Source organism: Syngnathus leptorhynchus, chromosome 11 (genome assembly GCF_054491065.1).
Source record: "Syngnathus leptorhynchus isolate UIUO chromosome 11, UIUO_Slep, whole genome shotgun sequence".
Taxonomy (NCBI): domain Eukaryota; kingdom Metazoa; phylum Chordata; class Actinopteri; order Syngnathiformes; family Syngnathidae; genus Syngnathus; species Syngnathus leptorhynchus.
The window spans coordinates 482,065-508,987 of record NC_141205.1 but is presented as its reverse complement, the minus strand read 5'-3'; the positions used below and the strand labels follow the sequence as shown (position 1 = coordinate 508,987).

General features: G+C 44.5%; 2 protein-coding genes across 5 annotated transcripts in view; both read left to right on the top strand.

The window, feature by feature from the left end:
* The window catches only part of LOC147048666 (receptor-type tyrosine-protein phosphatase gamma-like), a 66,135-nt gene extending 50,971 nt beyond the window's left edge, over window positions 1-15,164 (top strand). Inside the window, exons 9-31 of the mRNA XM_085923075.1 lie at window positions 1,958-2,142; window positions 3,750-3,858; window positions 3,929-3,978; window positions 4,040-4,688; window positions 5,706-5,838; window positions 6,041-6,050; window positions 7,158-7,237; window positions 7,844-7,935; window positions 8,133-8,224; window positions 8,727-8,823; window positions 8,995-9,077; window positions 9,428-9,562; window positions 9,760-9,894; window positions 9,993-10,168; window positions 10,309-10,444; window positions 10,733-10,879; window positions 11,136-11,229; window positions 12,003-12,079; window positions 12,244-12,375; window positions 13,026-13,169; window positions 13,243-13,385; window positions 14,047-14,182; window positions 14,468-15,164. Of these exons, the coding sequence (XP_085779201.1) occupies window positions 1,958-2,142; window positions 3,750-3,858; window positions 3,929-3,978; window positions 4,040-4,688; window positions 5,706-5,838; window positions 6,041-6,050; window positions 7,158-7,237; window positions 7,844-7,935; window positions 8,133-8,224; window positions 8,727-8,823; window positions 8,995-9,077; window positions 9,428-9,562; window positions 9,760-9,894; window positions 9,993-10,168; window positions 10,309-10,444; window positions 10,733-10,879; window positions 11,136-11,229; window positions 12,003-12,079; window positions 12,244-12,375; window positions 13,026-13,169; window positions 13,243-13,385; window positions 14,047-14,182; window positions 14,468-14,686 (3,254 nt within the window). The 3' untranslated portion in view covers window positions 14,687-15,164. The remainder of the gene's footprint in view (window positions 1-1,957; window positions 2,143-3,749; window positions 3,859-3,928; window positions 3,979-4,039; window positions 4,689-5,705; window positions 5,839-6,040; window positions 6,051-7,157; window positions 7,238-7,843; window positions 7,936-8,132; window positions 8,225-8,726; window positions 8,824-8,994; window positions 9,078-9,427; window positions 9,563-9,759; window positions 9,895-9,992; window positions 10,169-10,308; window positions 10,445-10,732; window positions 10,880-11,135; window positions 11,230-12,002; window positions 12,080-12,243; window positions 12,376-13,025; window positions 13,170-13,242; window positions 13,386-14,046; window positions 14,183-14,467) is intronic.
* A 3,012-nt stretch (window positions 15,165-18,176) lies between these two features.
* The window catches only part of LOC147048665 (calcium-dependent secretion activator 1-like), a 36,845-nt gene continuing 28,098 nt past the window's right edge, over window positions 18,177-26,923 (top strand). For all 4 annotated transcript variants that reach the window (XM_085923079.1, XM_085923077.1, XM_085923078.1 and 1 more), the window contains exons 1-9: window positions 18,177-18,527; window positions 22,441-22,554; window positions 22,632-22,964; window positions 23,647-23,727; window positions 23,966-24,202; window positions 24,290-24,411; window positions 24,609-24,720; window positions 24,813-24,952; window positions 26,257-26,323. In XM_085923079.1, coding sequence (XP_085779205.1) covers window positions 18,177-18,527; window positions 22,441-22,554; window positions 22,632-22,964; window positions 23,647-23,727; window positions 23,966-24,202; window positions 24,290-24,411; window positions 24,609-24,720; window positions 24,813-24,952; window positions 26,257-26,323 — 1,557 coding nt within the window. The remainder of the gene's footprint in view (window positions 18,528-22,440; window positions 22,555-22,631; window positions 22,965-23,646; window positions 23,728-23,965; window positions 24,203-24,289; window positions 24,412-24,608; window positions 24,721-24,812; window positions 24,953-26,256; window positions 26,324-26,923) is intronic.

Here is a 26,923-nt window from a genome sequence, read left to right as displayed (position 1 = left end):
CAGTCGAGCAGAAGGCTTCATTTTCCTTGCGGATTTCATTCCGGATTGACCAAACTTTCTTTATCCCCGTGGGTGGGGTGGGCCAATTCAAGTAGCTGACCACTTTTGTGGTGACTCTATTCTATCTATAGTCTATTACAAGCGTGTGTGTTTGTATCTGACTTGCCAATTATCAACTGAGTGCTTTTTGGCTTCGTTAGGTTTTTTTACTTTAGCCAGACTACAATTGATTTGCCTCCAGGATCCGTAACTGGCCGACACGGAAGAAGCGCACTGGCTCTACACTGTATCGTATTTGTATTTGAAGGCAGCCCTCAAAAATATGCCCCTCCTGATTGCCAAAGTATCTCTGCAGAAAATTGGTGTCTAAAGCGCCTCGTATCTTTGTGCTGGACTCAAGGAAATTGTTATTGATTTGTTTTCCATGATGTGGGTCAGACAGCAGACAAAAAGCATCATCCATAATGCCTCGTTTGTTCATTTCACAGATGTGATAGGGCAAGGAGTAAATTGTCATATGGATGATTGGACTGTATTCTAGCGCTCAGTGGTGACTAGTTCTGTGTGGGCGAGGTGGCGTGCTTATCTCTGATGAAAGCCGTAAGAGGATCTATTCATCAACCTGCCAGAGCGGCCGCAGCTTCCAAACCGTTGTAGTTGTATATGGGTCATTGCTCTTTTTAAGCACCCCGTAGTCAACTTGGAAGTACCAATACTTTTTGAAGTATTTGTACTTTACATTTGTAAACAGATCGGTACTTTAAACAGGCATTTAAACTTTAGTTTTTTTTAAGATCAGAAGAATTGGAATCAAATACGAGCTGACATGCAGCTGTTGTGATTTTTGCGTAGCCTGGCGATTGTCCAACTTCCAACATATACTTCAGGGCAGATATTTATTCTTCGAGGCTTGTCCTGCATATATTTTCTTATCTTTAAGAGAGCTCTAGTCATTTTTCATGCAGCCACACACATTTAATAAGCGGACCATAATAGTTGACGTAAGTAAGTAAGTAGTATGTTGGGGCCATTGTCACAAGGCCCTGTATGCGTGTCAGGACGCTAGATGATATCATCCAAGCTATTTTTCCGGCATTGTTCTGCTTGAGCTCTCAATGACGTCTCTGCAAGCCCGTGTGTCTATTGGACTGTGTAAAGTGTGTGTGTGACTAATGGCTTTAGTAATGCAAAGCCACTTGGTGCTCCAACTGCATGTTATGAATAGAAAATCACTGCGGTTCTTTTTGAGCAAGCTAATCAATTTGGTTCCACTTGGCACGTGAGCCTTTTTCTCCATCAAACCGTGTTCATTCATCACTGAATAGTAGCTGTGCTCATTTGTATGACTTGATGCAGGACTAATCAATCGCCTTCATTTCCTCAAAGTCAGTCGTAATTGATGCTTAACACATTCTCAACACAACCTTTTTACGTGTTTGACACCACTACCACATATGATTGATTGATTGATTGATTGATTGATTGATTGATTGATTGATTGATTGATTGATTGATTGATTGATGGACGGATTTATTGATTGGTTGATTGATTGATTGATTGATTGATTGATCGGTTGATTGATTGATTGATTGATTGATTGATTGATTGATTGATTGATTGATTGATTGATTTTATTTTGGGATGTTTTTTCCTCACAGTCATTTCCACTTTCTAAGAGCAGCTTAAGAGTACCTTGGTTTGCATCGGTGGTTATCTGGTCTGGCAAAGTGCCTCGTTTTCTGATGTGAGACTGAGAGGGGGGGAAGAAAAGTCAAAGGTGACAGCGAGCGTGTCATTCGGGGCTTCACAGCGACCGGCATGGCCGCTTCTCACCTGCATCTCGTGAGACGTGATGGTGCCAAGAGGGAGGGGGTTGGTTTGGCAGCCTAGGAAGCGGGGCATGGCTCTGGTGTGGAAGCTCGAGTACACCTTGGTTTTTTTTTTTTTCCTTTCTAGTGTGCAGCAGCGCCCCAGTAAACATGAAGGTGCAACACGTGAACGTAAGCGCCTTGGTGGTTGGATGGGCACGTCCGGAGGTCATCTACCATCCACCTATCCTCCACTTTCTGGTATCCTACAGCTGGACAGCTCACGATGACAGCTATGAAGAGACACACCTCACAGATGCCAAACACAAACTGGTAAAACTGTGTGGATTAAGATAGTACGTGCACATGTTAGTATTCTGATTCTCAAATTGGCTTCCATTTTTCTTCACGCAATACATTTGCTGGACTGCAATATTTTGTTCCAAGCATTCATTCTTACCTCATTCACTGCCATTGACGCATCTAGACGTCAAAGTTGGAAATAATCTGGGCTGCCAGTGAAATACTTTGACATCTATATGCGTCAATGAATGAGTTAAGAATGAATGTCGGTCAAAACGTTGCTTCATAATCATTGCAAGACATCAAGTGATACAAATATGAGAGAGACAGTTGCCGCTAAACAACCAAACAGCTACATGCATGAGGTGAATGAGTCAAACACTAAACAGCATGCACCTCAAGGTCCATGAAATATGTTCCCATCAGAGAAGACTGGACGACGCTTCATTCCCTAACATTGTAGTCTGCTGGTCAACTGGCAGAATACTAATGCTAAGCTGGAGGCCATACAATGTGCAAAAAGCATGATCTTGGGCCATGACCTTGGGCCAGTGGCTCCATGAGAAAAGTGTGAAAGGGAGGGCAGGGCTGGGCTGGGCAAAGAAAAAAAAGAGAGAGCAGAGTGCCCCCTTGCTTCAGAAAGAGAGATCGACCGTGATGAACCACTGGCTAATGCTCTCATTACTCTTTCTGAAAGCTGCTCATTCCCTCCCACTGTCATTTCTTTCGAGTTTTCTGGGACTGCCTCGTGATAGTCAGGAAGAAGTGAAATTACATTCAACAGAGCTGTCATTAGTCACAAGGTGGAAGACCAATACTGATTGAGCATGCTGACATGTTTGTCATGGGAGAAAAGATCACTGTCATTATTGGATTGCATCGTGGTCGTCATTTGGTATTTACAACTTCACTGCTAAACCTTTGTCCATTTATCCGTATTATCTTTAAAAGCGTTGTCTTTTCAGGATGAAACGTACATTTTGAAAGAAATCAAGATGATGATGATGGCATGGTATTTTTTCATGGGAAAGAAATTGAATGAAACCCACAATCCATGATTTGAATATGGCGGCAGAGCAAAGCCTTTGGACTTTTTTCTTCTTAGAGTATGTTTTGAAAAAGTCAAACTTGACTTTCTCGATCGCAGTGTGGATAAAAAGAAAAAAAACTTTAAGAAACAAACTCAAAAGTCATTCAGTCGACCACCACACAAAAAGAACATGTCAAGTTTATTGATGGACTTGAGCTTATCATTTGTCCTTTTTTTTTGCCCTACTTCAGTTTACGGTTTGCTCGTCCGCTTTCCTTTTTTTGCCGCACAAACGTTTGAGGTAATGATCTGGATCAATAATAGTGCCATGATGAATGAAGTGTAAATGAGATGGACACCAAGTCAAAAAGCTATTTAAGCACATTCATCATCAAAAAGAAAATAGGAGCTCATTTCCACAAGGGCAGAACATACATCACTTTGACAGCGGAAAATAAGCAAATTGCGCTGCCGAGGGGATACGGATTTCTTCCCTTTTGGCGGAAATGAGGGCAAGAGTGTTGAATTTGGGAACTATATTTCATATTTGATTTCTCGCAACCAATCAATCCGTTGAGAAACGTCAATTTGTCTTTGTGCCATGTAGGAGGCGGTCATCTCCCACGTCTCAGCGGATGTTCTATACCTTTTTCGGGTTCAAGCTGTCTGCGCCAATGACATGCGCAGTGATTTCAGCCAGAGCATGCTCTTCAGAGGTATCAACTGAAATTGGAATGAAATGATGACTTTGGAGTGACCACGGCGCCTTTCCTTTTGCCCTTTCAGCAAACACCACAAGGATCTTTGAGGGGACGCGAATCGTCAAAACCGGAATGGTAAGGAACGCAGGCGTGCACAAAACATCTCGGTACTGAACGCTTTTATTGCGTTTGTCAGCCGACAGTTTCACCTGCCTCTTCAGCCGACATGGCCCCCATCTCCTCCGGTTCATCCACCTGGACCTCCTCGGGCATTCCCTTCTCCTTCGTCTCCATGGCGACAGGCATCGGCCCTTCTTCCAGCGCGAGTCAGGCCACGGTAGCGTCTGTGGTGACCAGCGCTTTACTGGCCGGTCTGGGCTTCAGTGGAGGAGTCATCTCCTCCTTCCCTAGCTCGCTTTGGCCGAGCAGATCTCACAACGCTGGTGTCGCAAAATCCTCGGCGAGGGAGGATGGCCAGACCAGACCAGGGAGCCAAGGCGATAAGGATGGAGGCGAGAAAAGAGAAACGGAAAAAGAGGAAGAGGACAAAAGTGAGAAAAAACAAAAGAAGCGGCCGGCAGAGGTAGTCCAGGAGGGCCAAATGTACGACAGCGTGGCCGGGGATGATCCGGCCTGTGAGGAAGCGGACGCCACCGCAAAGGAGAGAGAAGACATGGCACCACATCCAACTTCTTGGTCCCCTGTTGTGGTCTACAACCTTGGACCTCCATTTGTCCACAACCACAGCAGCGTAAGCACGTTCCTGGTACCCGAGGGCTGCCGGTTGATTCTTAAGCTGCGAGCAGCGGAGGCCGCAAAACATCACTGCGTCTCCATCGGCTCGGGTGAGTGGTGACAAAAATGGGCTCCTTTGAATTGACTTAAGTCTCGTTCATCAGTTGCACTGGGGTGTACGGACCTCAGTACTACTTATTTTTATCCGTATTTTATAAGGGGCATTTTCATGGAGTTGAAACACCCAACTCTTTCCAATATTGGTGTTTTAAAAGGCTTATTGAGTACACTTAAACGTAGTCGATATGTCCTCCTCTCTATTTTCAATCCTGTTCACCAAGCAAACTTGGCTTTTTTTTTTTTTTTACTTCCCATGTTTCTTCTCTACACCCTCCTCGTCTTTTTTTTACTTTCCAAATCTTTTTTTCACCCTCTCTCTCTTTCTCTCTCTCTCTCAAGCTCCACCACCCCCTCAAGTTCTTTGTATCCGCCGCCTCCCTTCTTGCTCAGATCTTGGTGTTGGCCTACTTTCCCACATGGGGAGAGAAGTCGAAGCTGGAAGGCTGGATTCATTTGTAGGAGCGGGGAAAAGGCCTTGCTCCATTTCTAGCTCCGTTTCCCCGCATGCGTTTGTGTTGGATGAATAAATGACACTAAGATCATCTCAGTGCGTAAAGCGTTTCACATACGAACGTCCTAATTTCTGTTACGGTAAGGGCACACGGGCAACTTGGGGCTTTTATCCATCCATGTATAAGTGAGGCAGCTACGGCATGGTGTACCGTACGGGCCCGAGGGCTACGCAGTACAGTACTACCAAGTGGCTTAGCGAGATCTGTTGAGTCTAAAGCCAGGATTTGAAGCTGGCTCTTTTTGAACCTGACTTTGACATGGTACACAAAACTCCTAACCTGGACGGGTGCAGGTTATGTTCTCAAGTTCACATTAACTCGCCGCTTTTCCCTGTTCGACACTTCAACGTTGAAATGGCATCAGTGTTTGTGGACACCTGGGTGCCAGGATATTTGGAGGATTGTACAGATATCAATCTAGATATACATCCATCCATATTAGTGCTGTCAGATGATGATGGTTTGACAGACACCATTTTCTTTGTTCCTCACTAGCCAACTGGAGCCACCAAGTGAGCAAGAGATCACGGCCGGATCATGTGAACTGGATGGCAACTTTGCTTGTGGTCTCGGCTTTATCCTTCTTCTGTCTCTCTCTGATGCTTGCTGCACTCATGGTGTACTGGAGGTGGGTACCTTTAAGGTTGCTTTTTGTGTGCTGAAACTTTCCTTGTTTGCCGAGTGTTATGAACAGTTGTACGTATATTCATTCAGAATGTTCACACTACTGTATAAAATGCACTTCAATATTTGACTGAGCAAATTGAGTTGGGGCAGCGCTTAAGTCTCGTTCGTGTACACCTTTTGAAAATGTTTGTTGATTTCTACAGTTCTTGGCAAGCTCTCATCAAAAGATTCATGCTAACGTCGTGGGTTAAAATAGCAAAATTTTGCAATGTTACCATGTTGACGGTATTTGAAGCAGGCCATACGAAGGAACCCGGTGGCTTCTATTCTAATCGATCCAGCTGTCCGCACAGGTCAGGTATCGACTTAGATTTCACTCACGCTTAATGTGTGACCTCAAGCTTATTTTTAGCCTTCAAGTCCACGTTCTTCGGTTTTGCTTGATTATTGCAAGCGCAACGTTACAAAGAAGTTTTGAAAAAGGCGTCATTAATTATTTTGTCAATTTGTCAAATATTGAAGCCGCGTCATGCTGGGTGTGATATGGGGAAAAAAAAAATCAGGTGCTGGATTTTAGTATCATCTACGTTCATTTTTTAAGAAAAACTATTTCAAAATATGACTTTCCACTCATTTCTAGTTATGGTTAAATGTATTGACTGTAATATCGGTTGACAGCAGGGCACCATATGTAATTGTTTGAACAGTGAAATGTAAGCAGTCTTCAAATTTCCAGCTACTTCCTCTTATATGTTTATTTACATTTTCTGTCATTGAGGAAAACTATTGATCACAGTTTAAGGTCCCTCCGAAATCTCGTCCGAAATCCATCTATTCTAAAAAGACAAATTGCCCGTCAAATCATGGCCAAACATTTCATCAGTATTAAATCTGTGTTGGTGTTAGTCAAACTGAAGCATTAACCTTCATATTTAATCATCATCATCACCACCACCATTCATCTTAAACCAACACACACACACGTTAACTCAAGCCTGGTAGTAGGGGGTGGGGCAAATGTAGTTAATCCTATTGCTCGGCAAATCTCAGGTCATGACCTAGAGCTGTCTACAACGGGCTGTGTAGTCAATTCAACAAAATAAAAAACTTAAGTGCTATATGCATGAACATGTTTCACTCCATTTGTCCCATGTGGCCTGAATGTATTATGACACCAGTAGCTCAAAGCGGGAAGTGGCCTGGGGTTGCCTGGTCTCACTCAGAACCTGCTGTTCACGCCTTGTTGGGAAAGCTCCACCCCCCCTCCCGCCTTACCCCCAATCCCAATCCCTTGGCCAGTCAGTGTTTCATTCACGTTAGCGGCAGCAGCATGCTGCAGCCCGTCTGCGCCCCTTTCTCACCATGAACGCTTTTTGCTCTCTGCTCTGTATCAAATACAGGTAGGAGGGTTCTCAACACGCAAACACACACACACACACACACACACACACACACACACACACACACACACACACACTGGTTGTTGATGAACTGTTGTTATTTTGAGGAGTTGCACATTTGGACACACAAGCTGGCTTGCAAGTGTCGTGTTGACTTAACCCCCCCCCCCCCGCTTGAAAATGTACCCACATGACGACCGGTTTAAAGTCAACTGCATACTTGATTTAATTTTTTTTCTGAATTGATTCTTCAGCATACAAACTAGTATGGTATCTGCTGAGGGTTTTTTTTTTTACAGTCATATTTAAATAGCAAATATTGCCTGCTTTTTCCTCAAATCAAACATAAAAATAAGTAGCATGTCATGAAAATAAATATGAATGAAATACCTTGGATATAACGCTCATCGTCTTTGAATAAATCCTCGAAGTAACAAAACACGGATCCAAAGCGCAAAGTTCTTACAGATGAGCTGCTGTTGTTCCACATGGAAAATGTCATCTGACTTCACGTGACAATTGGCAATCTATCAGATGACAGCACATCTCAAACAAGTGAAGTGTGATGAAAATAATCCTCTTTAAAAGTCCTGTTCACTTTTCCAGACGTTGTTTTCAGACAACACATCTCTATGTGGAGGACAGAGGTTCGCCCAGGATGCTGGCCAATCAAACACCCCCTCTCATCCCCATCCCAGGTGATGACACTCTCTTTTTATTGCTAAGATCAGTGTAATATTTGGAATATTTGTGTTGAACCAAAGCTACATCCCGATGTTTTGGGCATCAACAATGGTTCCAAATGTTTTCATTTGATTCGATTTTTTTACAGTGGAAAAAAATCAAATCAAATTGAGCTCCATGACCAAACTCTGGTCTGATGTCCCCACTTCAGATGATGTCAAAGAGATTCAAGTGAAGGACTTCATCAAGCACGTTTCCGAATTCTCCTTGAATAACATGCAAGGATATTCACAGGATTTTGAGGTAAGTACTAAAGTCTTGTCTTTGCCACTGACGTCACTGTCAAGTACAGAAAAGAAACCCCTAGCTGAAATATTACTACAATTAATGAAACATTAAAATGATCTTTCGGATCAGGTGGCAGAGTAGTTACACAAGTAAATCTGCCTCATTTCAGTGATGATGAACAAAAATGATAGGACGTCATCCAATCTCATTTAAACTGAATCCTTTTTCAAATGGGATCACATTGAAGAGAAATATCAAAGTAACACTGTTGGGCAGGTGATTGATTATCGGTAGTGATGTCACAAGCTCACTCCCCCTTGAGAGAAAAATGTATTCCAATTTGGATCATATGAAATCTCTGGAAAGGAAAAAAAAAAAAAAGTAACACTGAACAAGGGTTTGCAAAGTCCCGGTGGAATCCACCCCAGCAGGTCCAACCGGGAAAACGGAACGCAACTTTCAAATAGTTTTGCCATGCGAAATTCAACGTGTGTCTGTTTCGATCTTGCTTCCCTAGGAGCTTCAGCGCTGTGCTGCACAAATGAAAGTCACTTGGGAAAACTCCAAGCATCCTGAAAACAAGCATAAGAATAGATATGTCAACATAGTGGCCTGTGAGTATAGAAAAGGTACTCTGATTTCAACACAAGTCAATGACTGGGTGACCTGGCACCATTGCCAAGCGGAGTTGATTTTCCCCCAGCTTTACATAAGAAGACTGTTTGTAAGCTGAAGACGGCTTTACTTTCCAAACGCTAAGCATCTCCAGTATGTTTGATTTTCAGACGACCACAGCCGAGTGAAGTTGAGAATTTTGGTGGGAAAGGATTCCAAACACAGCGACTACATCAATGCCAACTATGTGGATGTGAGTCTTTTTACACAATCTGCATTTTGGGGATGTTAAATGACAGTGAAAGAGCTCCCGAACATCCTTGTAAGCAGGAATCTCAGTCGCAAAAGAACAGAAAATGATTGATAGTTTCCACCTGAGGTCAATTTAAAATGTTTGGAGACAGCGGTCTGACACATTTGGAGCACTTTTGCGCGCGCTCTGCTATTCAAGCATGCTTTCTCTTGCTGTTTGTATAAAGTAGTACATGTGGGTTGTTTGAAAATCATGGGCCTGTTTTTACATTGCAACGCATGGCATTAGAAAGAAGGCTTTCAATTTTCGGTTGACTCTTCCAATCATCTGCCTCCCTCCCTCCATTTCAGGGTTACAATAAGCCCCAAGCTTACATCGCAGCCCAGGGCCCACTCAAGTCTACCTTTGAAGATTTTTGGCGGATGGTGTGGGAGCAGAATACAGGCGTCATTGTTATGATCACTAACTTAGTTGAAAAAGGACGGGTACGTGAAGTTCACACATGGACGTTTTGAAAGGAAGAAAAAAAAAAATCTAGTGGCAAAGCATTTCAAACAGAGAGGATTATGGGACAAAATGATCATTATTAGCATCCTGGCCAAAACACAATAGGATGTCATTGAAGGTTTTGGAAAGCCAAAGCAGAAATGTCTCCATTTTCTGTGCGTTTGTGTCGTCACAGAGAAAATGTGACCAGTACTGGCCAACAGAGAATAGTGAACAATATGGCAACTTAATTGTCACACTGAAAAGCACCAGAGTTTATGCCTGCTACACTGTTCGACATTTGACTCTGCTGCACGCAAAAGTGAAAAAGGTAGGAATCCTCTTTTCCCTCATTTGTCTCCATCCAAAGCTCGAAACGTTCTTTCTTCTCCTATGTTCCACCATCCATCCATCCATCCATCCATCCAGGGTGCAAAGGGGCACCCGAAGAGCCGGGCCAATAGTGAGCGGAAGGTACTCCAGTATCATTACACGCAGTGGCCCGACATGGGCGTTCCTGAATATACTTTACCTGTCCTGACATTTGTTCGGAGGTCCTCTGCTGCCCAAATGCCTGATATGGGGCCAATGATTGTCCATTGCAGGTAAGGCTTACTATATTTCAACATGTTATGAAGGATACAACGCATGATGGACCATTTCAAGTGAAGAGGCCAAAGAACGGATCCCTTGCGATGACACACACTGAAAGTGGCCTTCCTGCCACTTTTGTATCGTTTTGCAGTGCGGGAGTGGGTCGGACAGGGACGTATATTGTCATTGACAGCATGTTGAAGCAGATCAAGGACAAGCGCAGCGTTAATGTCCTGGCCTTTCTCAAACACATACGTGCTCAGCGCAACTACTTAGTACAGACGGAGGTTTGTATGTCTTTTGGTTGAAGCAAGATTTTGGGGGGGATTGGGACAAATGACATTGCTATGTGTCTTATGTCGCAGGAAAATACATCAACATTCCAGCTCTTGTTTTCATTCCAAACTTTTAACTGTTTCTGTTGGTACAGTAGCTTCAGAATATTCATGCATACAGTAGCCACTGACATCCTTTTAATTGTGAATTTTACTAGCTGTTTATTGACAAAATAGAGGTTGAGAAAAAAAGAAATCATTGCAAAGTGATTGATCACACATTTTGCCCGGCTCATCCAGGAGCAATATGTATTTATCCATGATGCCTTGGTGGAAGCCATCTTGAGCAAGGAGAGTGAGGTCGCAGCCAGCAGTCTTCATCACTACGCAAACACCATCAGGACACCGGGACGCAGTAGTCGGACACGTGTGGAAAAACACTTTCAGGTGAACGGACGCATCCTACGTATACATATGCGCATACTCAAAAAGCACATTTGCTCTTGTCATAAATCATTGTGATTGATATTTTGTTAGAATGCTTACAGGGTGCATTCTTTCACTCCAAATCTTTCTGCCATGATTCTCAAGTGGATACAAGATGTACATCATTTCACGAAAGGCGTCATGCAGAAACCTAGTATACTGTTGTTTGCTTGTTTTTCTTCTAAAAAGCCAATGCAACCCTTTCCATATGTTTCAGTTGATGACGCAGTGCAATGACAGATTCAAAGAGTGCTTCAGTTCTCAGAAGGAGTGCAACAAAGAGAAAAATCGAATCAGCTCTGTGGTGCCGTGTAAGTCTTGCATTTTGTCTCCAATGCTATTTAACCTACTATGGTGATTAGGAACCTGTAGCTACCTGGCTGGGTGCAATTCCAGCCTTGGATTTGTCCAAAAAGCCCAAGTGGCTTACATTAGGTCTACGAGTTGTGCTTTTCGTCTTAAGCGCGTCCCGCCCGAGAGAGTAGGGATTACGTTTGGAAAGCAAAATATGTGGTCTATCTCACTCAGCATGCTGTCGAGGATTTGCTGTCCACATGCGCTGTGCTTGCTCTCAGTTGCAGAAGATTTGCGTGAAAATGATGTGCAAGTCTTGCATGGAAAAACCTCCATTGGGCACAAGGCATCAGACTACAAAAGCGCTCGTGGAACAAATCTCTCAAATGAAATCCCGCCATTAATCCCATCGAAAATAATGGACATGAAGATTAGCCCTTCAGTCTTATAGAGCAGGGAATGTTCATGTAAATGGTGGTGTGGTTAAAGCTGTCCATTTTTTGTTTTTTTTAGCACACTAATTTGAGCAACTGAAATTGAAATTGGTGATAGCATCAAACTAGACACCTATAGATTTGCCTCATCATGAAGTGAACTTATCTGTTTCCAATTTTCCCCGAAAGCCATCATTTTCTTGAGTTTAGCTTTTTGTTTTTTTCTTTCCTTCCTTATTGGCTTCCCTTCCACCCTGACGGAAGGAAGAGACACAGTGGATGTCTGCCATCTCATGGTGAATAATCACATTTCAACTAAAACCTGTTTTCTGGCTTATTTGATTTATGTGTGACAGCGGAGCAAGCAAGGGTGAGCTTAGCACCTTTGCCCGGCATCAACGGGAGCGATTACATCAACGCCTCTTATATTATGGTCAGTACTTTCTGCTCTTTCCATTCTTTGTGTATTTGTGAGAAATGTTAAGATTGAAGAAAATAAAAGTCTGTTGCATGGAAAAAAATGGTATTATATATACATATATATGTGTATTATTTGATTTACATCTTTATTATTTGATTTCTTTTCCCCTCCTGCAGAGTTACTACCGTAGTAATGAATTCATCATTACCCAACATCCTCTGCCTCACACCACAAAAGATTTCTGGAGAATGAGCTGGGATCATAATGCCCAAATGATCGTCATGCTCCCTATCAACCACGGACAGGTAGTATGATGCATTCCGGACACTGCTATTTCATTTGTACACAAAATATAGAAGATTTGGCACATGACCAAAGTGCAACTGAATTCATATTCATTCATACGTATGAACAATCGTCTTGTAGTTTGGTTCTTTTTTAGACCCAACCCCTTGCTTACTTATGTTGTCCTTGGGACTAAAGGTTTTTGGGGGAAATTGCAAATTAATCAACATCCCAAAAAGACATCCATGTAAGTATGCTGTGCGCTAAGCACTTGCTCTTTGTGGTTGATCTCCCTCGCTCTTGATTATGATTTTACTTGTCGGCTGTCAGGGAGAAAGACAGGGAATGCTATTGTTCCATGCCCTATAAAGGACTAAAATTAGATTTCAACTTTACCTGACTCAATATTGCAGCGCTCTTCTCTGTGACCATTTCACCTATACAACCAGTAGAGGGCAGTGCAAGTCCGTCCGTCCGTCCATTCATCCGTCCATTCATCCATCCATCCATCCATCCATCCATCCATCCATCCATCCATCCATCCATCCATCCATCCATTAGCTGTAAAATATCCCATCTTAATTGGGTCAACCTCGGCCATCCTTTTTTGGAGTATCAAGTAGTAAAGAGAAAACGAGCTGAAATGACGAGCCGTCATTTTCTTCTTCAGGAGGAGGACGAGTTTGTGTACTGGCCCAGTCGGGAGGCGCCCTTGAACTGTGAAGCCTTCACTGTCACCCTCATCAGTCACGACATACTGCGCTTGTCCAGTGAAGAAGAGATCAGCGTCCACGACTTCATCCTGGAAGCCACGCAGGTTGCGTCCGCGAGCGTCTTTGTCTCATAAAGTTCATGAACACGTGTCCTTCTCTTTTGTGTCTGACGACCAGGATGATTACGTATTGGAGGTGCGTCACTTTCAGTGCCCCAGGTGGCCAAATCCCAACACGCCCATCGGCAAAACCTTTGACCTTATTGACGTCATCAAGAAAGAGGCCGCCGTCCGTGATGGACCGACCGTCGTTCACGATGAGTCAGTCTGATACTTTTTCGTTCCGTCAACAGCGGCTGTTGTTTTGAATAACTTTCCCCAATATGTATGATGACAACATCAATACAATAGTCTTGAAAAGGACACCTACAAATTGTGGCCATCTTCAGCGACAAAAAGGTGGTGTCGTCAGAAGCAAAGTGCCCAATTCCGCATATTGAATGTGTCTACAGCAGTGGAGTGGGGTGGAGTGCAGTGGAGTGGAGTGGGGTTCTCAAACAACACTCTCCTCCTGTATATTTATTACAACTAATGAAAAGCGTTTTGCAGCTTTAGGAGAAGGGGAATAATTGAATGCTTCATCCAATTTTGATGCTGCAGTCAGCTCACAAAGTGTCAGCTCCCCCTGACTGCCTGCCTGCTCATTATGCATAAGCTGTTGGCATTGCAAGTCTCCTGATAGTAATGGAGGAGGAGACCTCTCCCATGGCGAAGGCTACCCGCTGCTCTCCAGCCATCCTCACACCCGTCTCAGCCCCAATGTGCTGGCCGTGTGAGTGACTTTGATGTCCGAATGCCAGAGTTGCAAAAAAAAGTTGCAAGTTTGCTTTTTCAGTTCAAAGTAAAACATGTCCTTCAAAAGGTTCATGCCCTCCATGTTCTTTCTGAAAGAGTTCACATGTAGTGTGTGTGTGGTTGTCAGGTTTGGAGCAGTATCTGCAGGTTTGCTATGCGCCCTCACCACGCTGTCTCAGCAACTGGAGAGTGAGGGGCTTGTCGATGTCTATCAAGCGGCCAAGATGATCAACCTCATGAGGCCGGGGGTCTTCACGCACAAGGTGAGTCTGCTCCAACGTTCAGATTCTAGGTGACTTCTCCAATGGTCGACACAGTGTATGGTAGCTCTAGTCATCATAGAAGCCATCATTGTGACGCCAAAAGTGGAAAAGGCTCACTGTTTACATTTGGTTGCTAACACTCGGCCAGCCATTGCACTCAAGTCCCATTTGGAGGCCTTTGAACCGCTCGCCGCCACCTCACTGAATGAGTTTTGAGTTCTGTTTTTTGGGGCTGAAAATGCCTTTCTTGGTACCATACGTACATGATTGTGAACTGCTCACCAGGATCAGTACCAGTTCCTGTGTGAAGCCCTTCTCAGCCTCGTCCACACCGAGGAGATCAACTCTGGGCCTTTGGACATGAAGCGGACCTTGTCATCCTTGTCTGACGAATGGGAGCAGGCAGAAAGTAGAGACTTGAGAGAGAGCGTGAGTGACGATGTCGTGGGGCTCCAAACATCCGACACTCCCCCGAAGGAGGAGAGGAGACATTTCATTTTGTAACAACAACGATTGGACTTTTTGAGGCCTTTTTTGCCAGACTCTTGGTTCAAATGATAATAAAAATCGGATGACTTTTTTACACGGAAATTTTGATATTTATTTTTTGGTCCTCCTATTTTTTGCACCTGTGTTTTTAAGTTTGACACTGCATCAGCAGGGAATGAGGAACGCGAGTGGCTCTTTTCTCCTTTGCACTATATGTCAATGTTACTGCCTAGGCTCACGCAAGCTGATTGTTTTGACATTCCGCAAAGTCGTTCCCTGCTAAATCATCTGCTTCTGACAATGACCACTCATTGGCTTGAAATGAGCCCAAGGAGGAGGTCAAACTCACCTGCAACAGGTTCAACTGCAATGACCTCGTCCTTGTTCTTGTTTTTTTTTTTTTTATCTTGTTCTTGCTTATTCTCCCAAAGTAGTAATAAGGCGGTGTTCCAACAGTGACATCTTTTTATGGCTCACCTGTGCAGATATGATCAGCCCCTCTTATATGCGTATGCGTATGTTGTCGCATACTCTTATTTGGCGTATGTATGTTTTTTTTCCATCTCAATGAAAGGCAAGCACAATTTAAAGGGGAAGTCAACTCCCAAATGTTCTTTTCTATTCTATTGGAAACAGCGTTTTGTGATTAATATTGTGAGGGGCATTTTGCCACTTGCTGTCGTCCACAAATAACATGACAGTTGCCACGACCAATCACGGCACATCACTTTTCTGAAGCCGATCGCTTGTGACCTGAGACCTGCAAGCGTGATGCCAGTAGAGTGAAAAAATGGCCGCCCCCACCCCCCCTGAGGTAGGTGAGTTTTGCTGCTTAAGCCACAAATGCAATATTTCTCACAATGCCACGTATTATTGTGAAACATGGAGGTTGACTTCCCTTTCCAAAAGTCTCATCGGTCAAGCGAAAAAGCTTGCTGTTGGAGGGACACTGTATAATATGCAAGGGAACATACACTCAGCAAGTTCTATGCAACAGGTTGAAGAAAACCAAAACAGGGTGTCATCCACAGTTGACATACTCATCGCTTTGAAGCAAGTCACTGTCCCATTTCCTAAGCGCATGGACTAGAAAGAGAGAAGCAGACTTCATCAAAGTTCTCTGTCTACATTGTTTGGAGCATTCTTATTCTTTTCTTTTGTGTGATTGAGTTTACCTGCTGCTTTTCACGGCTTTAGGTGACCTCTTTTTCCATTTGACGGCTTTATGACTATGGCTGCAGTTTTCATACAAATGTTGACTTTCTTTATGACGTAAGTGCATTAGTGTAGCTTCGTGAAGAACCATCGCATTCTAAATGATGCACCTCATTGAAAGGAACTCGGTCATAAACCGAGGAGTGTACTAGTTGTACTAAGTTCATTCTGTTTCCTTTTTTCAATCACTTTTTGGTTCTTTTATCACAAACAGGGTATTTTAGGTTGTATTACCTGACATGTTTCGGCATGAACTTCCGCCTTCATCAGACTCTGCCGAAACATGTCAGGTAATACAACCTAAAATACCCTGTTTGTGATAAAAGAACCAAAAAGTGATCGAGGAGTGTACTATTTCCAAAATTAGTAGATGCGCAATATGTTTCAAATGTGAATTGCAAACAATTTGCCCATTGATACCGTGTGCAATTAAGTTACATTTAGACTGAATCCTAGACACAGGACAAAATAAAACGGTTAAAAGGCAACTGTGGTAGGTACCTTGATTGTTTAAAGATTTTACCAAAGTTTTCTGGCACTGAGTTTTTTTCTGAATCCTTTTGCACCACATCCATATTCCCGTCTGTGTCTCAATCAAACATTTCATCCCACAAATGTCATAATGATCTTTTCCAAATTGGCAATCAATCGATTTGATTTGTGGAAAATACATTCTGTACGGGTCTTGCGGATGACTTTTCTCACACGTTTCAGACAAACAAAGAAAAAAGCAGGCAGAATACGATTCCTTTGTTTGTGTCTGCAGCCTGTTCAGCATTGCAAATGAGAATCCCTTCTTAATTGCCTTTCTGTCAGCAATGAGAGCTAGGAAATGGAAATGAATGGAATATTGTACACAGTTGTAACATCCACCTCTGTGCCGTGAATGGCAAGCAGATGCTGAATCTCCTATTTGAAGTTTGTTTGATGACGTTTGCTAGATTGGTCCTTGTTTGAAAAACCTTGATCTGGCATTGCTGCCTGCATTTCCCATTTTAAGGTGAGCATAGGAGAAATGTGTCATGAGATACTATCTTTAAAAGTATCAGTGCTGTCACACACGGCTGTGCTGTGAATAAGCGATGTATGTATATATTTTGTTGCCTCTAACTTCACCCTTCCCTGAGAAGTGGGACAGAGGAAATGCGTGGTCATTTTATTGGCAAGCTTTTATTTTCTATTTCTTTTTTTGTCAACACGATCTTCAAATGTGTACAAAATGAACAAACTTATTTTCCACACGAGGCACGTTTGAGTACAGGCGGTTCGTTCCTCCCCCCCGGCATTCAGTCATCATCATTATATTCCGCTTTCCAGCCTTCATGTAAAATCAGGCAGTAATTGTGATTTTAAGATGAAGATGGATTTCTTTCTTTTGTGTTCGCCATCTGAAATCATTCTACTATGGTGTTATTTAATCTGTAAATGGTATTGCTAATTGATTCTCCATACAATAAAATATGTTCTGGAATTGTTGGTTTGATTTTTGTTTTGCAGCAGCAGCAGCAGCAGTTGAACAAGTTGCAAGTGCTGCAACAGCTGCAACGTCCCATCGTGTCTCCCTTTCCTATAGTAGCCCACAGAATCAGGAAGAAGCCCCATTATATAGCCACTTTTCTGTTGTTTGAACGTTCTGAACTGCTGTATTGAAATCCAACGTGTATGTCATTTTCAATGAATTTGCCAATCCCTGTGCGCCTCCGTCCGTCCGTCCGTCTGTCCACGTTAAATCGCACCGCACCACTCGAGCTGACTTCCTGCACTCGCGTGCGTCGCATCAGGTGGCCGTCGTGCTGCTCCAAGCCTGCTCAAACTGACCCCAGAGCAGCCTTGGTCATGTCCAAGCCCAGCCTTTTCCTCCCTCCCTCCCTCCCTCCCTTCCTCCCTCTTCCTCCAGCCGCGGCGGCAGGCAGCATCCTCCTCCTCCTCCTCCTCCTCCTGCTTTCTGTTCGTGCGACCCCACCCCCAAATGTGGTTTCTCCTCTTGCATCCCTCCTGTGTGCGTTTGATTGACAGCTAAAAGATTGTCAAGTGCAGCTTGTAGTTTGTATTTGTTTTTTGAAGCAACATTTCTCGCCTGTCTCTTCGGGGGATTCGCCCCCCTCTTTCCCTGGAAGCTGTGAAGCGTCCTTCCATCCTTCCTTCCTTCCATCCTTCCATCCTTCCATCCATCCTTCCATCCTTCCATCCTCTCTTCCTCCCTTCCTCCCTTCCTCCCTTCCTCCCTCCCCTCGAGGTAGTGGAGTTGTAGCCTAGCGTCGGAGCGTTCAAGTGTCGCCTCCGTCGAAGCATGTTGGATCCGTCTTCCAGCGAGGAGGAAGGGGATGAGATCGTGGAGGTGGAGCGCAAAGAGGTGGCGGCGCTCCCGAAAAGCAGCCAAGGAGCGCGGCGGCGGCGGCCGTCGCCGAGCCGAGACGGCGACGGCGGTCACAGCGGCTCGGGGGGGCTCCAGCCACGGGGCCGAGCCTCCAGCCCCAGTCCGTCGGTGGGAAGCGACAAGGAGAAGGAGGATATTGAGAAGATGCAGAGGGAGGAAGAGGAGAGAAAAAAGAGACTCCAGCTCTATGTGTTTGTGATGCGCTGCATCGCATATCCGTTTAACGCGAAGCAACCCACTGACATGGCCAGAAGGCAGCAGAAGGTAAGATCAGGTGAAAAAGCGCAAACCCCAAATCATTGCGCATGCCATGCATGCATCGATCGCTCTCATGTCGTGCGTGCCTGCCTGCGTGCGTGCGTGCGTGGCGTGGACAAGGAAGTCTACGGCGGACAACTGTTGCTTCCACCGGCGCTCGCTCCCCTTTCTGTCTTTCTGTCTTTTTGTCTTTCTTTCAATAGCAGGGGTGGCAAAACCCTTTGAGTACTTTGATGCAATTGTTGGACTCCAAATGAGGAGGAAGGGAGTGCAGGCACAGAGAGGAGTGGCAAAGTGTCATTCCAATCAAGCAGCCAGAATGATCAAGCAGAAAAAGTCCATTCTTGGATTGCAAGCCAAACCCTCATTCGTGGGCATGAAATAGCCAGCAGTAGCTTGGTAGCCTCATTTGTTTATGAACATCCCCCGGTAATCGTCATCAATCAACGAGCGCTTTTTGATCATCTATTTCCCCATGTCGGACATCAAGGGTCAACCCGGAGGTATACTTTTCAAACTCAAAGAGAAGTAGCTGAAGGCCAGATAGAAGAGGACAGTGTTCTCCCATCCGTTGCAGTTGCAGTTGCCCTTCACTGCAGACGCAAGAGCGACAGTGGTTTCTTTTCGGCTGGCTAGACAAAGAATCAAAGTCATTTGACATTTGGATTTATTTGAAGATCCCACTCAGACGGACGCCTCCTAAAACACATTATCCAGTCAGCTGGCAAGTGGGTGGTACTGCTTGAAGGCCAAAAAACAATACAAATGGCGGGCGGCTCTTTCTTGGAAAGGACTGGACTTGTTGAGGGCATTTTCTGAGGTGTTCTGCAGCATTAAATCAGGGGTCTCCCAACTTTGGGTCCATTATAGATTGGAGTTTTTGATCCTTGGATATTCAGACATTTTCTGAAGTCTGCAGAATCAGAGTTGGATGTTCTGTCCCATTGACGGGATATATATATATATATATATATATATATATATATATATATATATATATATATATATATATATATATATATATATATATATATATATATATATATATATATATCTTATATGATAAAGCATGGTAGGGGCATGGTAGCTTCAACCATGAGAAAATATAGAATTTGACACGAGAGCACACATCCAAAATTAACATGTGACTGAATCGAATAAATATGGGTCGAGTGGCCAGCAATTGCCTTTTCAAAGGAATTTTGAAATGTGTATATAACTAGAGAGAGAGATGACACTCCCATCACAAGTGCCTCCATCTGTGGTACCAATTTGTGGCGTCTGCATAATTCATGAGGACAGCATGTAAGCTACTAATGATGAAAGGCTCGCCAGTTGCCCTGCTGTGTTTTTACTCCAGCACATATGAACATACAACACATGCTTGAGCGTCCTCTCACACATCTACTTATACAAGGCAAGGCCATGAGTGTGCTATAATGATAGGCTGCGGGTGAGTCACCATACCAATCAAATCTATTGAGAGCGATACTCCTCACTGTATGAGACCACAAGACAATTAGCATCTCAACTCCGCACGCTTTGAAAGAGTCTTCGTCAACAATGGGAAAGACACATTTCTAAGATGGGAAATGGACGTCTTGTGATCATTTGGGATGTTCTCATATCTGCGTGAACTGAGGTATTCCAACGATGAAATGTTTTGGCTTGTAGACCCTCAGATTTGAATACTTGCCACATATGTAGGCCTCGTTGATGGATAGCAGCTCTTTCCCTGATGAACGCTGGCTCTTTCAATCCTTTGCCAGTCTGCCCATGTGTAATCTGGGATTACCCAGCCATTTGTTGTTATGTCACCACCAGAATGAGGAGGGTGAAAGCAATCACATTTTACTGGAGAATTCTTGAGCAACGGAGGTACAATTGTGGATTTGTGTTTGATGGATTTTTTTTTTTTGTCATCGTCAATATGAAAAATGTAAATGCAATACTTCAATGCAAATCATTTGGGTGACTTTTAGTGAAGCCCGAAAGAATGTTTGTCAGTGGAAACATTTCACAAATGTTCTCGACGATTTGACCAGTTATTATACTTTATATCTTCCTAAAAGTTAGAAACACCATCCGAAAATTTGGAGAGAGAAAGTCACCATGATCTGGAACGACTTTCACGCTGGGATATATGTATTATTCAAGCACATCCGTGTCTGTTCCAGCTTCCATGCTGGCTGGGGCAATTATTCAAAGAAAGATAGCAGCAGGTGATAGATAGGTGGAGTCGTCTGATCTTGTTTTCAAAGAAGCAAATGGCAGCATTATTTTCTTGTACAGTCAAAGCGCTTGAATTTGTGCGGTAGGAACTCTTTGGTGCATATGGGCAGCACAGTGAAATATTGCACTGTTTGGTGCATACGGGCAGCACAGTGAAACATTGCACTGTTTGGTGCATATGGACAGCACAGCACCGGTTAGCACCGGTTAGCACTGGTTTGCAACGGTTACCACTGGTTTGCAACGGTTAGCACTGGTTAGCACTAGCTAGCACGTCTGCTCTCAGTTCAATTTGCCTCTGGCCTTCCTGTGTGGAGTTTGCATGTTCTCCCCGTGCCCTCTGCGTGGGTTTCCTCTGGCATCTGGAAAAAAAGTGTTCGTATACGTATTTGCGCTTCTGTGTTTCCTGTCAAACAGTATGAAATGGCCCAATCTCCGTGAACATTTTAACATCAAACACGGACCTACAAGGCTGTCAAGAAAAACTAGCAATTCTTTGAGAATTAAAAGGTTAACTCTGATCCTAGCAGAATACGTTGACCAAAGCCACAGTCAAAAACAGACATGTGATTTTCCTTAGTCAATGTCATGCTTCCAAACAAATCTTTTTGGTGGGTCCACAGGTGTGGCTTATTTTGATTGATGGAACCTTGGTGCCGCTTTGGTGTGTTTCCCCTGCCTTGAGACGTCTCTCGAGTGGCAGTTTTGACAGTTTTGATGGCTCTTAACACGCGCCACTAGAGTGGATCACGATCTTTCGAAAATACTTCATGGCTGCTGAGCGAGCGGCTCAGGGGAACTTTCCCAAGACAACAAAGTGACTGTAGGCACCCGAGTGTTAAAATCATGAAACGATAAGTTTTGAGAGTAGTACAGAAGTAGATCCGTCTGTCTGTCTGTCTGTCTGTCTGTCTGTCTGTCTGTCTGTCTCTCTTGACAGAAGGGTCAAAATGCAGAATAGCATTTTTCGAGCGTTTGGTTTTGCAATTATCATGATCTCCCTTTGCATCTTTAAGAATGAAAAGCGGCTCCTCTTTGGATTCCTTGACGTGGTTGATATTGACGAGGATTGCCCTATATTATCTGTCCGTGGGCCCATCAGATGACAGACAGCGTGCGTCGTGGAGAAGCCGGCCGTACGAGTCAAACCTCTGTGAATTGTCCCCGCTGCCAAAGTATCTGAATGTCACTTGGACAATATTTCTATGGATGGATTAAGAGTAGAAGACAGATGGTTCCCCTGTAGCTGTGAACTTTGACCCCCATTAAGGAAGCCGTAATCACATCCTACTTCATGTGGCGCGGTGGCCATGGCAACAGTTACTAGGGCTTCGGACGGCGACTGGCCAGTGTCTCCGAACGGGGAGTCGCCTCGCTCATTTGGAGCAATAGTCTTTCAGTATGAGACACAATTTCTATTGAATGCAAATGATATCCGATGATGTATTTCTTTTGAACCAAATCCTTCCCTTATTCAATTGAGTACTTGTCTTTTCATTCTGCCGCCTGCCTGCGTGTCTGCCTGCCTGCGTGGCTGCCTGCGTGTCTGCCTGCGTGGCTGCGTGTCTGCCTGCCTGCGTGGCTGCGTGTCTGCCTGCCTCCGTGGCTGCCTGCGTGACTGGCTGCCTGCGTGGCCGCCTGCGTGGCTGCCGCATGGTCTCATGTCATGTGTTTTCATTTGTATTAGATCAGTAAGCAGCAGCTGCAGACAGTCAAAGAGCGTTTTCAGGCCTTCCTCAATGGAGAAACACAGATTGTCGCCGATGAGGCCTTCATCAATGCCGTCCAGAGCTACTATGAGGTGAGTAGAAAAATGTTGATTTTCTCTCTCTTTGACGCAACACTCCTCCTCCTCTGTCTGATTTGTTTCGAGCGCAGGTGTTTCTCAAAAGCGACCGAGTGTCTCGAATGGTACAGAGTGGCGGCTGCTCAGCTAGCGACTCTCGTGAGGTTTTCAAAAAGCACATTGAGAAGCGTGTGCGCAGCTTGCCAGAAATTGACGGCTTGAGCAAAGAGACTGTTCTCAGCTCATGGATAGCTAAGTTTGACACCATTTACCGTGGCGAGGAGGACCCCAGGAAACACCAACAGAGACTGACCGCCAGCGCTGCCTCGGAACTGATCCTCAGCAAAGACCAGCTCTATGAGATGTTTCAGCAGATTTTAGGGATCAAGAAGTTTGAGCACCAACTTCTGTACAATGCCTGCCAGGTAAGTCTGCACTCATTCCAGATATTAACTGGCTTGCCTGCCGGTGAATGAGTTCAGTACAGCAAATACTTAACTAGCAATTTGATGGATCAACTGGTCAATTTCCAAATACTATCATGAGCTAGGAACGGAAAAGAGTGGCTCGTTCTGCTCAGGAGTTTTGCTGCAATCATCCATTCGCACTGCAACAATAGACAGAAGGATTTGGATGAACAAAAGACTTGACCTGCATTTGGGAGTCCAAAAAATGCTTTTTGCCTTGAAGCTCAATCAATTTCACTAGGGATGCTGCAGTGATGCTGAAGCTGTATCAGAACAATTCCGCAGGCAGGCACGCAGGCACGCACGCATGCACGCTCCTGATGGCTTACTGGGGATGCTGCGCTGATGCTGAAGCTTTATCAGAACAATTCCGCAGGCAGGCACACGCGCGCGCACGCACGCACGCTCCTGGTGGCTTTTATCTGAGGTTGCTATGGGTACTCTACACAGAGGCGGCCGCTCTTTCCTCTTTTCCTTCCTTTGCCACGCTAACTCGACACATCTGAATAAAGATGCGGCAACCCACCGTTGCGACGGCACCAATGCGTTTGCGCGCTGGCGATGGTCCACCGTGTGCGACTTCACCGCCACTTGCAATTGTTGTCTCTAGAATTCCACTGCAACCCTTTTTCTTCCACAGCTGGACAACCCAGATGAGCAGGCAGCCCAAATCAGAAGAGAGCTGGATGGACGATTACAAATGGCAGATCAGATCACTCGCGTAAGCAAACAAAGTTCAATGGCCACCTTATCCAAATGATGACGATTGTCGATGCGGCTTAGGGACGTACAAGGACAACAAATGCGCAAAGGCAGCAAAAGTCAACATGAACGCATTCGTTTCTCGCTTTGTCGGGCCGGACGATTATACTACCTAGTTTAGTGGTTGAAAGCTCAATTGGCTGTAATTAGATGATTGTGAACAGCAAATTGATATGTTATCTTCCCGTTTCGATTAGCTGGGCGGAAGATTCCCCCGCTTCGCCTCGAGGGAGATGGAGGCCATGTTCATCGAAGAACTGCGCTCATCGGTCAACCTGCTAATGGCCAACCTGGAGAGCATGCCCGTGTCTAAAGGTGGAGAATTTAAGCTGCAGAAACTGAAACGAGGTCACAACACATCAATCATGGACATGGGGCAGGAGGATGAGAACAACCTTTCAAAATCAGACGTGGTGCTCTCCTTTACCTTGGAGGTAGGGAGGCCGCTGAACGCTCATTGATGAATGAGAGGCTTTTTTTCAAGAATCCCTTGCTCTTTCTTTATTCTCAATGTCTTGCAGGTGGTCATCATGGAGGTGCAGGGTCTTAAGTCTTTGGCTCCAAACAGAATCGTCTACTGCACCATGGAGGTCGAGGGAGGGCACAAACTGCAGACGGACCAGGCTGAGGCATCGAAACCCACGCAAGTCAACTTTGACATCTTCTTTTAGCACCTCTCACCCTATTGGCGGCAAGCTGTTTAGAAATATTGGTGTGGTACTGCCATCTTGTGGCAAAATGACACAAATGCGATTTTTGTCTTGGGACTCAAAACGCCCTGCCTGGTCTGGACAGTGAATTGAAGCGCAAAAGTATGAATCGGAAGTCATCTGTTTCTAGTTGGGGCACCCAGGGGGATTTCACGACGACGCAGCCCTTACCTGCCGTCAAAGTCAAGCTCTTCACCGAAAGCACCGGAGTGTTGGCCCTGGAGGACAAGGAGCTCGGAAGGGTATATTGTCCAGCTAACTTTCTCACTCCAGCCATCATCTACATACATACACACACACTGCGCGCTCCTTTCATGTCATGCCATACTTGCAGGTTGTGCTCCATCCAACTCCTAACAGTCCCAAGCAGTCTGAGATGCACAAAATGTCCGTTTCTAAAGGATGCCCGGACAGTGACCTGAAGATCCGATTGGCTATTCGCATGGATAAACCCCAGAACATGAAGCATTGCGGGTAAGTGTGTTTCTCTGGACTGGAGTGCTTTTGTCCTCTTGCCATACTTACCATCATCCCGTCTTCAGTGCACAATACAACAGTTGTGTCATTCCAAATGTCAACATAGGGAGCCCCCCAAAAAAACACAAACACAACTGAATGGGAGCAATCGTTAACACAATCGGTGTCTTCACATCAATGATACAAACAAAACTGAATGGGAGCAATCGTTAACACAATCGGTGTCTTCACGTCAATGAATAGCTTTTATTATTAACAGAACAATGAAGGTATTTTGGGCAAATTTCAGAAATGTAGATTCAATCAATTGCCAAAAATTGGTGAACGCTCATCCCTGCATTGAAGTCATAAATGTGAGAATGGCGCCTCCAAGTGGATGAAGAGCAGTATTTGAGAACGCCGCTATCTCGCTTAGCACTTGGGTTATGTGGCGGTTCACCTCGTTGCACGGTGGAATCGTGTATTTGTTTGTTCCGTGCGTGCTGAAATTCCTTGGCTAAAAAAAAATGGACATTAGACGTCGCATCTGTTGCATCTGTTTATTGAAGTCATTTCATTGTAGCATTTTGAAGAAGTGTGGAGATGACAAGAAAGTGTCCTCTTGTTTTCCGAATCCTTCCTGCACAGTGCATTCATATAGCAGCAGTTTGCCCTTCTCCCGCTCGACTGTCACAACAATAACCTAAATATGAGGCTGTCAGACTGGACTGAAAGGTGCAAGCCTCTTTTGAGTTACCTCGCAGATGCTGGTTTATTTAGACCGACAAACAGAAACAGCCTAGAGAAGGACCAGAGGGAAAGGCAGACTAAAGCGAGCTTGACAGAGTTTCTCACAGTCAGCCAGCCAGCCAGCCAGCCAGCCTGTCAGCGCTCGCGAATGGGGGTCCTTACCCTCGGATGTTCTTTTAAAATAAAATCCCCCACATTCAAGTCTCCTTAACTCTCAGATGATTAGGATATTTCATGGCTTATTTATATCATATGGCATATTATGATGATTGATTTATGATTCGATATTATATTTTCAGAACATGCCTAATTTCGGAAACTCAAACTTGAAATAACCTTGACGTGGTTGTAACCATCCATTTGGGCCAGATGGTGTCCTAGTGGAATAGACTTCAGTCCGTTTGTTCTCCGAGCTCGCTATGTGGGACTTTTTGAAAACATCAAAGTAGGAAGAAAACAAAAACTTGCAAAGTTTGATTTTAGCCCTTTCAGATACACACACACAAAATCTCACTGTTGATTAATCGTGTTCTGTGTCATTTGATTTCATGATGTGTTGTTTCTTGACACAGGTATTTATGGGCCATTGGCAAAAACGTATGGAAAAGATGGAAGAAACGATTCTTTGTTCTAGTTCAGGTAAGAACCAAAAGCCTTAGTTCCTTAAGTGGGACTCCAATCAATAAAAATAAAAATAAACTATTTGATACTGTATTTCAAATAAGTGTAAGTGATCAATTGGTTATTCATCATAAAAGTGAATGTCATCATTCTATAAATTGAATTATATGAGACAAAAAGTACATCTTTTGCTTTGGAACTTTTTTTGCTACTTTATTTTATTTACTTGATTTATTTCAGTCAGTAATCCATAGTGGAAAAGATTGATCAAGCTTTAAAATCAGCTCTGCGTTGTCGTCGTCGAAAGGACAGTGCGGGGGGGGAGCTTTAGCCAAGCTGTCGTCCCTTGGCTGTCAAATGAATGATGGAGAAGCCAAACAGACTTTTGTCGGGAGTTTGGGGGCGGAACAGGCTGGTAGCAGCCATTTCCCGGTGACTGCATCGGGACATAGACAAGCGTGGCGTGGGGAGGGGGGTGGGGGGGGCGCTGCCTCCCTGCCTGCCTGCCCGTCTCTTGTGCGTCCAAGAGAATATGTCTCAGAGCTACACGTTGACAGGGGATTGACAAAGTCGAATGAACACTAGCTGGCCTAACACTTGGAGCTAGAAAAGCCCGAG